This window comes from Onychostoma macrolepis, chromosome 04 (genome assembly GCF_012432095.1).
Source record: "Onychostoma macrolepis isolate SWU-2019 chromosome 04, ASM1243209v1, whole genome shotgun sequence".
Lineage (NCBI taxonomy): Eukaryota > Metazoa > Chordata > Actinopteri > Cypriniformes > Cyprinidae > Onychostoma > Onychostoma macrolepis.
Window position 1 is genome coordinate 32,736,091 of NC_081158.1, and position 14,847 is coordinate 32,750,937.

Below are 14,847 nucleotides of genomic sequence, written 5' to 3' on the forward strand. Positions count from 1 at the left end.
TATATATATATATATATGTATGTATATGTGTGTATATATACATACATATACAGTTGAAATTATTATCCATACTAAGTAAGTGGCAGCATGATGTTGTTTATAGATCTTAACTTGTTTTTAACCTTGAACATTCATGTTTGGTCTGTAAGGGTTTAATTTAACTTTGTAACTTACTGTTAACTACTCTACCATTCCAGTGATTATTCCATCATAATAGTGCTAGTATCAGTATTCATAAGGTTTTATATATATATATATATTTAAATTTCTTCCTCCTCATTTCCCTTAATATTCAAGAGTCCACATTCTGTAACATTCATCAGTGATTGTACATCATCATCACATTCAGCTGACAAAACTGTGAAACATGAACACTTTCAAGTTATGCCAAGTTCACACTGCGTAATTTTCAAAATCATCGGATCATCGTTGTTTTCACACTGCACAACTATCTGGGGTAGCGTTCAGTTGCTGCTGTATTCACATTGCACGATAGATCGGCGACAGGAGGTCACACACTGCATGACTTTACAATAGGAAGAATTTCCGACAACTCTGTCTGCTCCGCAAACTGCGTTTCATAACCAAACGCACGTGAGAAGTGATAAGGAAATAACGCAAGATCATGCTGATATTGTGGTCTATAATAAGTCCTCCCCGAACAAACAATAACAAAGGTGACTTCGTAACATAGCCTACTTCTGCTGGGAAAATTTTATATACACACATCTAAGTTGAAAGTGAAACCAACGTTTTGTTCATTTTATAATGAGCTTGTCTACAAAAGCCCTCAAAGTAATGAAAAAGAAAAATGCAATAAATCTTTTGTCCTTTATAGAAGAATATGATTTACATGCACTGTATATTCTAATTTCTAATGCAAAAATGTATTGATATTGCGACATTGTTTGTACATGTCTAATTGCTTAATAATAATAATAATAATAATAAAGTCCTCCCCGAACTGTATCTTGCTCTTTCATTGGCTGTTTTGAAACGCCGACAGCTCCAGATTTAGCATGCCAAATATTCTCTCCGATCGCGTCTTTGATAATTCATACTGCGTGATTGTCACTCGCGTGAACAAGCACCGATTTGCCTCAGATTTCGGGCATTTGTCAGCGATTTCGCAAAACCTGTCGGCGAGTGAAAATCAGAGCTAAAATCGTGCAGTGTGAACTCGGCATTAGCGTGTAAAAAAGTGTCATAGGCAAAAAGCTGCTGGACAAGGATACAAATGTACAAGAGATCACATGACCATGATGTCAGAGCATCATGTGATCAGCTAGGCATTCAGGGCCTGTGTGTTACTTTGGTTTGTGTCTCTCTGCCATCACTGTAGTGTGTCTTTATCTCACATGGGCCAGTGAACTCGGCTCACGGTGCGGTAAGGTCACGGGCGTGAGGCACTCCTGTGGTGTTTAAGCTCAAGCGGTGCCTTAGATCTACGCTAGGGGAGGCAGGAATCGAGGGGAAAAGCTTCAGGCTCCAGAGACTTGGGCAGTTAGGAGGGGAAAATAATCAGACTCCTTCTGATGTTGTTGAATCCTGGAGAATCACCGTTACAGTCCATCTGCTGCCGGACCCAGATCATAACTGATGCAACCTACTGAAAAATAAACTGAGATAAAAATAGATTGGAGAAAAAAAAAAAACTGTTTTTAAAAGAAAATATATATGTACAGCTAGTAAAAGCCTATATTATAAAATATCATTCATAATGAATTGAATCAATAATTTAAAATATGCATAGTCCTAAATAAGCACAATATGCACAGTTCAAAAGATGTTTTAGAAAGAAGTCTCTTCTGGTCACCAAGGCTGCATATATCTAATCAAAAATACAGTAAAAACAATAAAATTGTCAAATATTTTTACAATTGCAATTTTCTATTTGAATATATTTTAAAATGTCATTTATTGTTGTGATCAAAGCTTAATTTTCAGCATCATTACTCCAGTCTTCAGTCAATCATTCTAAAATGCTCATTTGCTGCTTTTAAATCTTTTGATCAATTTAATGCATCCTTGCTGAAGAAAGATATTCATTTCTTTTCTTTAAAAAAAAAAAAATTAATAAAAAAAAAAAAAAAACTGACTCCAGACTTTTGAACAGTAGTGTATAAAACAGGTTATACTTAAAAAGCAACTCCATACTTGGTTACCTGTAGGTTAACAGGGTCCGATGTGTTTAGTTCTTGGTAGCGCTGTGGCACTGAGGCAGGAGGATGCTGCTGACTATCTAGAAGAGACTGACAGATTAGTTCTCGCACAGCTAGGGGGCAGAATAGAGCAGTGAGACAAGAGCAGCACAGACAGCGTGTCCTTATCTGTGTATACTTTCACAGTATAGCAGAACTGGGGCATATAATTTTGCTTGGACACACAAACTCTTTCGTTGTTTGCATTTATATGTTAGCATTATCACCTAAATGCATTACTGTCATTCTAACTTCATAAATGGTACACGCATGCTATGATGTATTATATGCACGTGCATTATTTAGTGTATAATATTGTGTATTATACACTAAATAATACACAAAAATAATATAACATCCAGCCACCTTTGGAATACTATTTTATTTTATTTTTTTTACATACTATGATCTATTTATAATTAAAACGTACTATGATTCTATTTATTATTGAAAATAATATTCATGAGTGGACTGCTCAAAAGTATGGAGTTAGTTTTTTTTTTTTGCAAGTTATGAAAAGTCTTTTCTGCTCTCCAAGACTGCATTTATTTTATTAAAAAATACAGTAGAAACAGTAATATAGTGAAATATTATTACAGTTTAAAATAACTGTTTTCAATGTGAATATATTTTAAAATATAATTTATTTCTGTGAATTTAATTTATTGTAACAATTTATTTCAAAGCTGAATTTTCAGCATCATTAGTCAACAACTGTGCTGCTTAATATTTTTGTGGATACCATCATAAATCTTATTTACAGCATTCTTTGATGAATAGAAAGTTCAAAATAACAGCATTTATTTGAAATAGAAATGTTTTAATTCCAGTAATGTAATTCAAGAGATTGGGACACAGCTTTTACTTACCTCACTATTGTGACATTATAGCTTTAGCATCAATGTCAAACCGGTTTCTGAGATAGCTGGTTTATTGCTGATCCAAAATGGTCTACTAGCCCAGTCAGGTCCCAATGAGCTGGTATTCTTCCTTGTCAACCATTTAAACCAGTTTGGAACAGCTAGAAACTAGCTACCTTGTTCCAAAACACAACTTAAACAGGTGCATTTCCCAGTAGGTTCTTTCAAAACATTAAGATTTAATGTTGCTTGATGCTTTGACTATTGATAAAAACAGTGAGGACACAGACTCAATTAATGCATTTATACCTGTTATTTACAGTATATACGAAGAATATACAACATTACAGTCCAGTTCACAACAGACATATACAGTGTTTTGCTGTAGGCCGTGTACTGTATACACATGCATATGACAGCAGACAGGGACATGAATAACAGTCTGCCCTCAAAAAGTGATTTGCATTTGCACAAAGTGGCTGTTTACAGTAAGACACAGTAGAAAACACATTCACCAGCTAGTGCAGACGTCGCAGCGCGACATGAATGAAAGAAAATCAAAGAGAAAGTGATGCGGGAAGCAAGAAGCATTTGACAGGTTCCCTCAAATTGGACGTCTGTCTGAATGAGATGGCGACACACTGTGATGTCATGATCATGTGATCATGTACAAACGTGTTTGTTTGTGTGCTTCAGGCCTCAGGTGCACGGGTGCGACAGAGAGGAGGTCTCACATGGTTTCTGTCCTGATTTGAAAACAACACCCCTAAAACTGCTTCATCAGATCACAGATAATTACATAAAGCCCTCTGTATGAACCAAAACAAACGATCAGTTTCACCCGTTTATCAGTCCCAGATTTGACTTCAGTGCAGAAAACCAGCAGAAAACAGCAAGAATAGAGAAAAGATCCTCTTTAATACTTTTTAAAGATCGCTACCTACTTATAGCTGTAATATTAGATCTACAAGTCACAGAGCGCTAAACTAAAATTTACACTTCAGTTTCATGCAATACTGAGGCCTGTGTGAACAATAATGAATTAAACACTGAATTGGGATCATAATCGAGTCTTTCTACAATAGCGGTGACGTTTCCTTTAAAATTATTATATTTTCCTTTTTTTTTAAACTAATGATTTACTGAAACTCAAGAAACAAATCCAATAGTATGATTGTTAAAATGTAAAATGTATTTCATATATTATATATACAATTGTAGTATAATAATGTATATTTTTTATTTATTATATATATAATGATTTATATTTTATACTAGAATTAAATATTATTTTAAAATATTTTGTTTTATGTAGGAAAAATCACAGCAATTGCAGAATTCGAAAATGTATTTAGCAAAAACCAGCAGTTTAAAATAAGCATGCAGGGAAATCATGGCAGGCTCGGGTTGAGGGTTTGATACCTGTCAAATGCTTCAAGCACTGTGTGATGTGTTGTAGGTTGGTGTGGGTCTGATATGGCTCTAGAAGGCCAGTCAGTGTCACACAAGACCTTAATTGGAGGACACAGGCACCTCTCATGAAATACAGCAATTTTTGGACAGAAAAGATGTTTAGCAGATGTTAGGGCCCATGCACGTCCCTTTCTAAGTGACACTTGCTGCGCTATTTGGCAGCTTGTTATTTGCCTGTGAGTTTTGAAGTATGGTGTCTTGCCAAAAATGTGAATGTGTAAGGGAAAAACAACAACAAAAACATCAATGCAACTGATAAAATGGCAACAAACGGAAGAACACTGACTAGACAGGACATGAGCACTGCATCTGTTATACTGTAAATCACTGCTGCAGATAATATGTGCTGTAAAAAAAAATGTTGCAATGTTATTGGCCACCTTTAGACAGCTGACAATGAATGCTATTCCCTGAGAATTTAGTCTTCTAGACAATTGCATCACTTCATCATTAACATACATTCAATGCAGTGTCACTATCGCGTTCCTGTAAGCACTCACAACATTGAGTTCACATCTGACCCAATCTGATCTTAACTGCAAATTAAAATGGTGTCTTGTATTTCTATAAACGTGATTCAACAATTTTTGCACACTCACCATTACATGGGATGTGCCACATTTATGCTGCTTATCCACTGGATGGCACTGTGACTGTGGCTATGTTTGGAATAGCATACTGCAGTATGCATGCAGTACACAGTATGTAACACAAAAACGTTGATGTCCTAGTGCAGTGGTTCTCAAACCTCTCCATGAAGTACCCCCAGCACTGCACATTTTGTATGTCTCCCTATATCTGACACACCCACTTCAGGTCTTGCATTTATTTAGCTCCATTTATGAGCTGATGACTTGAATCAGGTGTGATAGATGATGGAGACATACAAAATGTGCAGGGCTGGGGGTACTCCAAGACAGGTTTGAGAACCACTGTCCTAGTGCATTTCCCAACTTCATTGACTTATTTCATGAGATCTTAAAGAAATAGTTCAACCAAAAATGAAAATTGGGTATAATATTATGTATTATGGACTAGTATTTTGGCCATAAGTGACAGTTTACAGTTTAAAATGCCTTAATGATGGATTTGTTTCTTACAAACATGCAGCTTTTTGCTTCACAAGACTTGAATTGATGGACTGGAGTGGTGTGGATTATTGTGATGTTTTTATCAGCTGTTTGGACTCTCATTCTGATGGCACCCATTCACTGCAGAGAATCCATTGGTGAGCAAGTGATATAATGCTACATTTCTCCAAATCTGATGAAGAAACAAACTTATCAACACCTTGGATGGCCTTAGGGTAAACTGAGTAAACTGTCAGCAATTTCAGCATATTATTTGAAAACAGTATGCAGTGTGAATTATACTGCACTAGTATTCTATTCCAAACATAGCCAACATTCTCAGAGACTGATACTGCAATCGGCATTTCATATAAAATCTTGTTGTTACAAATCAACCACTTAATTGACTCTCAGTGTTCAGATCATGTGACAATCATACATTCACCTTCATACACACCAACAACCCACGACCAAATCCGATTCTGTTAAAGGGATACTCCACCCCAAAATGAAAATTTTGTCATTAATCACTTACCCCCATGTCGTTCCAAACCCGGAAAAGCTTCGTTCGTCTTCGGAACACAATTTAAGATATTTTAGATGAAAACCGGGAGGCTTGTGACTGTCCTGTTGACTACCAAGTAATTAACACTGTCAAGGCCCAGAAAAGTATGAAAAGCATCGTCAGGATAGTCCATGAGAATACTTTTTGTATGCAAAGAAAATATAAATAATTAACAACTTTTTTTCAACAACTCATCTCCTCTCCTCGTTATTTTCTTTGCGTACAAAAAGTATTCTCGTCGCATCATAAAATTCAGATTGAACCACTGATGGCAGATGGACTATCCTGACGATGCTTTTCATACTTTTCTGTGCCTTGACAGTGTTAATTACTTGGCAGTCAACGGGACAGTCACAAGCCTCCTGGTTTTCATCTAAAATATCTTAAATTGTGTTCCGAAGACAAATTAAGCTTTTATGGGTTTGGAACGACATGGGGGTAAGTGATTAATGACAAAATTTTCATTTTGGGGTGGAGTAACCCTTTAACATTACATCCTGTTGAATCTGTCTTAAAGTCCCTCATTCGTGTAATTGAACAGTCCACGTGCGCTCAGATCAGGACAGAGAACACAGTGTCCTGAGAACTGATCAACAGTCTCTTTTGAAGAAGGCCGGGCCACTTGTGCTCCATTAAATCCCTGAGTTAAAAAAAAATGAAAACACTCCCCGAAACATTCAAACACAGAAACCAGTGTGTGTCCTCCTCTCTGCGGCACCCGTCAGTAGCGGGGATGCTGGGAGCCGTAGTTTCTGGGATACAAAGGGGTGTAGCTGGACGAAGGGGGCGTGTAGCGGGACGTAGAACGCTGGAAGTGGCTGGGAAGGGGGCGGGATTGGGACGAGCTCCACATGGAGCGGCGACTGGCCAATAGGGGTGAGCGGTAGGGCGAGGAAGGGGCGGAGCCTGGGGAATAGTGCGACTCACTTGCATAGCGACGGGCCAGGATGGAGGTATGAGTAGGCAGGTTGGTGTAAGTGTGCGGTTCGACGACGTACGCCCGGATGCCCGTCGTCCAGTGGCGGTACTGCGTGGTTGGGGGCGTCCAGGAGGACAAGGAAGACGATGCGGGAGACAAAGGGGCCTCCAGGGAGGGTGGGCTGTTGGGGGCGGACAGCTCGGTGGGTGTAAAGGTGGGTGTGGTGGGTGAGGTGATGGCGGCTGCTGCCGTAAGGACCTCGGTAATTGTCAAAGGGGTGTCAGGAAGGGGCGGGACTGGCGTTCCACTTACTTTAGGTGTGTTGCTCCTCAGCCGGGACGTTTTTCCCACACGGGTCCGGTGCGACTGCTCTTGGTCGAACTCCAGGTCTTCCAGTTTCTGTGTGAGGGCGAGTTTTTGCTGGATGGCCATGCGGAGGAGAGAGTTGAGCGTCTTTTTCTCGTCCTCCGCCGCCGCGAGTTGTCTCTGCATCTCGTCCAGCTGAGACACGTACTCATCACACCTGATCAGAGAGAAAGGAGAAATTAGTATTTGGGCTGCACAATTAATCGAAACAAAACTGATTATTTAAATAATTATAATCTGGTGTTTTCAGTGTCTCAGTTGACAGTAAATGTTGCATATAATGTGCATTTGGGAACGCAATATGTGACAACCATCTTTCCAAAGTTGTAATTAGAAGCACTTATAAACTGCCTGCATGTTGACAACAAAAGAAAAGCTTTAAAGGGTTGATAGTTCAACATAAAATAATAATAATCATTTTTTTTTATTAAGTATTGTTTTTTTTTTTTTTTTAATATTACAATACTATTTTTAAACAATTTTTAGTAACAATATTAATAATTTATATATTTCTTAGGTTTAATATTTTTATTAGTAGTAGTAGTAGTAATAAAAAACACTTCAAAGCAGTTTTCAGTCAAAAGCTGAATGTTGTACTGAGATTTTTATTTTATTTTACAGTGAAATATTACAATAGGAATATTTCTTGTTGTGTTCTTTTTATATAGTAGTAGTAGTAGTAGTAGTAGTAGTAGTAGTAGTAGTAGTAGTAGTAGTAATAATTACTACCCCCCAAGAAAATCTAAAAATAGCAATTACATTTTTCTGCATCATATATCCCCAATTAGTAAACATCCACTCTGATGTGCTGTGAAAGCTGTGGTTGGCTCATTATTCAGTTATCTGTCCACCTGATTTTGCCCTCAACAGCAAAAATAATCCAAATCACAGATGGAAAAAAATGCTCATCTTGTCAGTAACTGCTTCGGCTGCAGTCTCTAAGCTCGTATATGATGCTGTCAGCATCCTGCACCAGTGGACATTGTAAAGCAATGTTGGAGAAGTAACTAACTTAAACAGAATCTTAGCAGTATGACAACTGGAAAATACTATAGCTTTTCAGTAACAAGCTACTTTTCCCAACGAGTACTTGTGTAGTGCAACAAAATGCTATTTTTGTCACTTTGGATTGTATACTCTCTCCTAAAATGTGCTTCTATATAAATAATGATTTATTCTGGAGTATTGGTTCATTTGTATGGTTCACTGAAATGATCTGCAAGGACGATAACTATAAAGATAGCAATAAAGATATACTTCTAAAAATTGCTCTCAATATTAAAGAATAGCAGAGTCCACACCACAGCTATAACGATAAAGGCACAGAGAAACGATATCGCTGGAATCACTTTCAGAACAATTTTTTTCCAGCTGATGAACGATAAAAACATTGACACCCAATCAGAATCAATCCTAATATAACGAGCTTGAGAATTTAAAGCGGCAGACGAGCGTGCACTTAGAATAAACAGATGATATTGTTCGCTGGTGTGGACGCTAATATCTTTATTGTTTTCGTTCTAGGTGTGAACGGGGCTTTACGTTACGTATTTCTCACCGTGTGGCGAACATGGCTCTGAGGGAAGAGAAGGTAGCCGCGTCCTCTTTCAATGCCTTTAGCTCATTCCTCAGTTTCATCATGGTCTCCGTCACCATTGTCTTCTCATTCTCGTATTTACTCTTCAGGTTGGCCAAAGCCCCCTCAGCCGTCTGTGAGCATTACAACCAACATTGTGTCAAATAAACAACTAGTTCTGCCAACAATAAGTTAATTAAGCACTGCTGATATAATATAGACCACATAAGAAATCACTGATTCATTACGACCATTGAAGGCGTTTTCTGAAAAGAATGCAATTTGATTTTTTTTTTTTTAATCAAAAACCACGGTTAAGATGGTTACACGTGGATTATAATAGCAGCCCTGCTCAATATCATGTTCGTTTTGATATATGGGAAATATTTACCAAATAATTGCTCTGGTTTAAAGGCCTACTTTAAGAATACTTTACTGAATTCATAATCTAATTTCATTCAGTGAACTGTTCATTCAACTGAATGCTTGTCGTAGCAGTAACTAAGAACTCCTCTTTTGTGTGTTTCCACATAATAATGGTTGTAGTAATTACTTTGCGGCCTATAGAGCACAGCACTTTCTCTCTGGTGTGGGATCTATAAATCGTAATGTCCATTAATCATCTCTGGCCTGGAAGGGTCATACAACATGCTTTATATCACACGGTGGCCAACAAAGAGAAAGAAATGATGTGTCGGATATAATGGTCCCTTTTCATCAACATTTCATTTCACTGGCTGTAGATCAAACGCCTCCGTCGGGGTGCACCTCTCCGCCTGAAATGCCGTGTTTACAAGGTACTGGAGCTTTTTAAAAAAACTAAATGCTAGATTTGCCAATGTTTGCCAGATTAGCGACATCAGATCTTTGACTTTTACTCTGTTTGGTTTAAGGCACTTGTGTTCACAATGTAAATTGACTTAAAAGAGAACCTTGCATGAATTAATCAAACCACAAATATTGAGGTGGTTGAGTCTGGTTCATTTGTGGGTCATTTTACGGTGGACTGAGATCATTTGGGGTGTTCACATGAGTTGCTATCTTTCGCCTACCATAGTCTTGCATACAGTGATTTTTATTTTATTTTTTTATACTATCGGTATACAGTCTAATCCACTTTGCTATTTATTCTAGCCAAGAAATGTCCACAGACAAGAATAGACCGACTGATCTGTTAAATGACTAACCCTAATTTGTTTTAAGGGTGTTTTATACCCCTTTTTTACACCTCTGCATGTTTTGACCCGACAAAAGGGTATAAAAACACCCTTAAAAACAAATTATGGTTAGATTAGACCATATACCGATAGTATAAAAAAATCATTGTATGCAAGACTACTGTAGGCAAAAGATAGCAACTCATGCGAAAACGTAACACAGAAGCTACAGAGCAACATTAATGAGACATCAGCCTTAATGCCAATAGTTGAAAATCTTGGTTTGCAAGACTACTGTATGCAAAATCTACCAACTCATATGGAAAGGTAACAGTTTTACCAAGCTACAAATCAATGTTAATGAGATGTCAGAATAAGTTCACTGAAATTAGCTGCAAAGTGGACTAAATTTTATGCCGATAGTATAAAATCTGTAGGCGTACTGTAGGCGAAAGATAGCAACGTACAGTATATGGAAACTTAACATAGAAGCTATAGAGCAACGTTAATGGGATGTCAGAATAAGTTGCAAAGTGGACCAGACATGATGACGATAGTTAAAAATATTGGTACTCAAGACTGAGAGATAGCGACTTACATGGAAATGTAACAGTTTTACCAAGAAGCATAGAAGCTACAGAGCAACATTAATGAGTGGTCTGAATAAGTTGGCTTGAATAAGTTGCAAATTGGACTAGACTTTATGTAGATAGTTACAAATCTTGGTATGCAAGACTATTGTAGGTGAGCGATAGCGACTTACATGGAAACGTAACAGTTTTACCAAGAAACATAGAAGTTACAGAGCAATGTTAATGAGTGGTCTGAATAAGTTGCAAAGTGGACTAGACTTTATGTTGATGGTTACAAATCTTGGTACGCAAGACAGTTGTAGGCAATAGATGGCAATTCATGTGAAAATGTAAGTTTTACCAAGAAATGAGATGTCGGAGTAAGTGGCAAAGTGTACCAAGACTTAATGCCAATGGTTAATAATCTTGGTACTCAGGACTACTGTAGGCGAAAAATGTGGAAACGTAACAGTTCTACCAAGAAATGTAGAAGCTACAGAGTAACATTAATGAGAAGTCAGAGAGTCTTAATCAATGTAAGGACTCCCATGGTTCAATACTCTCAGGCCTCATGGCAATCAATAGGCTGCTGGGTAATAAATAGTGCTGATTAGTCTACCTGCTTGTTGGCTTTGAGCACAAGACGCAAGGTTGCAATCTGCTCCCTCTTTGTGCTCAGGAGGGACTTGAGCTTGAGAATCTCCTCCATGCAGGCCTCTTTGTCCTTGTCCATCAGTGGGGCGAGTTCGCTAGCGGCCGCTCTCTGGCGGGACAGTTGGAGCGAGCGGTCCACCGCCTTCTGCAAGTGCTTGATCTGGTCGCGGATGATGGCGTTGAGGTGGTGGATGTTGGTGGGTTCGCGGCGGAGGTCAGACCCCGTGGCCGACTCGGGTGCTGGGGATGATGATGAAGACGAGGAAGAGGCACTAACGACGGGTGAACCCAGTGGCGTACGGACTGGGCTCTGCTCAGCAGTGAGAGGTTCTTTGGATGGTGAGTCCGACGGGCTACGAGACTCAGCGGACGTTGCAGCGTTAATTGCCGCCAAACGACGTGCAAGACGTGGGGTCAACAGCACACGGTGATCGTCCTGTCCCTTGTGGCCAGGGGTTGAAATGCGCGTTGGCATTCTGCCCTGCCGGTAGTAGTCCAGCGTAACGCGGTTGGGTGTCTCGTTGTTGCACAGGCAGACGTGGTGGTAAAGTTGCGCTAACTCCTCGCTGAATGTCGCCAGCTCTTCTTGGGCAGTTCCCAGGATTCCTTGCGTCTCCAAGGTCGTGTTATTGGCTGCCCGCAGCTCGCGTTCCAGATTCACCGCCTTCTCCCGGCTTTCCCTGCAGCTGCGCTCCAGCTGCACCACTTGTGTCTCCAATGCTTGCAGCTGCACCTTGCCCTGCTCCTCCACCCGTGCTCTTGCCTCCACACACTCATTATATCTATCTTTCACCTCCTTAAGCTCTGCCTTCAGTCCAACCACCTCCGTCACAGCCACCCTGTATTTACATTGCAGCAATTCCAGACTCGGCCCTTCCTGGCCACTAGGGATGCATGTTGTCTCCTCTTCTTCGACCTCCTCTTCCCCCTTGGTTTCCTTGCTGCTGCGTTGGCGGCGGAATTTTCGGAAGCGCTCGCCCAAGCGACTGGCCTTCTCGTGCTGCTCTGTCAGCGCCCCCTGTGTGTGACGGAGCAAAGCCTGTGATTCCTGCAAGCTGTTGAGCAAAGTCGCTTTTTCACGTTCCACCTGTGGCAAATAAACAAGTCAACTAATGACTTTATATGGTGTATACTGGTTAGTCCTGATGCTGGTCTAGATGATGAACCATCATAGCCATGAAAAACATCAGTGAAATCTAGCTGGCAGGTCAACCAACAAGGTCTTATTTAACTAATAGATATCCCCATACTTTCCTCAGTTGATTAATCACAGTACATTTAAGACAACTGTTTTGTATTACATGTTTTCTAATATGTTGTCTAAATATGAAAATCAAGCATTATGCAATTAAATATGCACTAATTTGCATACCTTTCAGAATAGAAATCTGAACATTGGATGAAGCCAGGTTCAAAATTTTTGTTTCATTTTGTTGACTTATTACAGTTAATGGCTTTTACATAGGACTTCTCTTTTTATCATTTTTTTCTCTTTCTATATATATTGCATTTATATAGATGTCTGGCTCAGGGCATGAAAAAAACTCTACTCACAGAAAATGGCTTTTAAAGATACACATTGTAATTGAGAAATCTACACTGTAAAAAAAAAAAAAGTTGAGCCAACTTAAAATTTTAAGGCAACCAGCTTCAGCAGATTTTTGAGTTTTCTCAACTTGTCGTTTTAAGTTTATATAACAAAAATTTGAGAATCTCCTGACTTAATCTAATGCATGTAAAGGAGTATCTTATTGCTCAGGAGACTTAATGGAGATATGCTTAATTTAATCAACTATGTTTCTTCTAAATTAATCTACAAGTAGGTCAGACATGGTCGGTGCATTTTGCACAGTTAATGCATGATCAATGTTAACACATAGATATAATACATAGATGCATATGTATATGACTCAAATGAACTTGCACTGTAGGAACAGTGGTCTCTTTTGACGGGAAGGATATAAATAAGCCAGTAGCATGGCCCATTAGTGTGCATGGTGGTCTCATATTTCATCCCACGACACTGCAGCATCCCGGTGTAAACAGAACAACGCCTAAACCAATGCAGCAGTCGTTTGTCACTATTTAGGATCTAGAGCATGAAAGATGAGTTTAAAAAGCTTAAAAATAGGGAAATTAAGAGAAAAAAAAACAACCAAAGGAAATATGAAAGACATATTAAAGAGGTAAATGTATTATACCTCTGGGCTGGCAACATAAAGCTTTGCTGTATAAAAATGAATGCATGCTGATAGAAATGTTTACATAGGTCGATGCTGTTTATATATTCGTCATATGGGTGTGGCTAACATAGGCCCCACCCCTTCATACTGACCTGCTGAAGCTGTTGTCTTAGTTTCAGGATTTCAGGGCCATTGAGCTCACTAAAGAGGTCAGGGGTCAGAATTTCAGTCTTCCTCAAACTCGACGGCCTGAAGTCTCCGTTCAGTCGGCTCAAAACTGATCCTGCCGCGCCTTGAAGCAGATGCCCGTTGCACTTGCCACCGTCCTCGCTGCTGGGCGATGTGGCGGCTGTCGGGGTGGCACTGCCACTAGGTGGCGCTGAGGTCAGGGCGATCAGATGGGCACAGCCTGAACTGAAACCCCCATCGCACATGGTTAGATGATGTGCTAATTCCTTGCGCAAAGCATACTTCTGTTCTCGCTCGCTTTTCAGAGAATCCAAAGCCTCCTCCAATTGGGTCTCAGAGATGTCCTTCAGGCGCAACGCATCTTCTAATTGGCTGTTAAGCAGGGCTGTTTCCTCCTCCAGAACTTTGATTTCATGCTTCAAGCCCTCATACTCCACCTGATACAACAGAGAATAGCCATTTGTTTTGAATCTGGAAATATCCGAGACTGTTTCTACGTAACCTGCCACAAACAAATATGATGCATAAAGGTTTTACGCCTAGTTTCGAGAATTTGTTTTAACATTTTAATGCAATGTAATTTAGTGTATGTATGCCATCTGTGACTTAATGATATTTAAAGTTTTTTAAATATCAATTTAAAAATGTTTAATGTAAAATAAAAATCTAAATACTTATAAGGTTTATAAATATGTATAAAAATAAATTACATTTTATAGTAATTCATTGGTCACGATATTTCAGTATCAACTTAAATATAAGCATAATTTAAAATATATGTAAAGACTTATAATTATAAGTTCATAAATTTATATAAAAATACAATGTATAGTAATCAATTGGTCAGAAGCTATTTAAATATGAATTAAAAAATAAGTATAATATAATGCAACAAAATATATATAAATAATTTCATAAATAATTATTATATACCTTTATGGTATATATAACTATTTACATATCTATTTAAAATATATCTTTAATATAATAAAATATGTAAGTACTTATAAGTAAAAATACTTATACTATGTTAATACTAATATAAAAATACTTTTACTAAAG

The 14,847-nt window shown here is 38.6% G+C and overlaps 1 protein-coding gene across 9 annotated transcripts in view; it reads right to left on the reverse strand.

The window, feature by feature from the left end:
* Positions 1-14,847, reverse strand: part of LOC131538645 (protein bicaudal D homolog 1-like) — a 31,452-nt gene continuing 16,605 nt past the window's right edge. The window contains exons 4-10 of one of the 9 annotated variants that reach the window (XR_009270626.1): positions 13,749-14,222; positions 11,379-12,500; positions 9,013-9,164; positions 7,401-7,611; positions 3,071-3,322; positions 2,166-2,242; positions 1-1,621 (exon numbers count right to left, since the gene is read on the reverse strand). Coding sequence is in view for 6 of the 9 variants with exons in the window: in XM_058772613.1 (XP_058628596.1) it covers positions 6,891-7,611; positions 9,013-9,164; positions 11,379-12,500; positions 13,749-14,222 (2,469 nt within the window). In the remaining 3 variants the exon portion in view is untranslated. The other 8 variants (XM_058772619.1, XM_058772617.1, XM_058772618.1 and 5 more) reach the window with 8 other exon arrangements.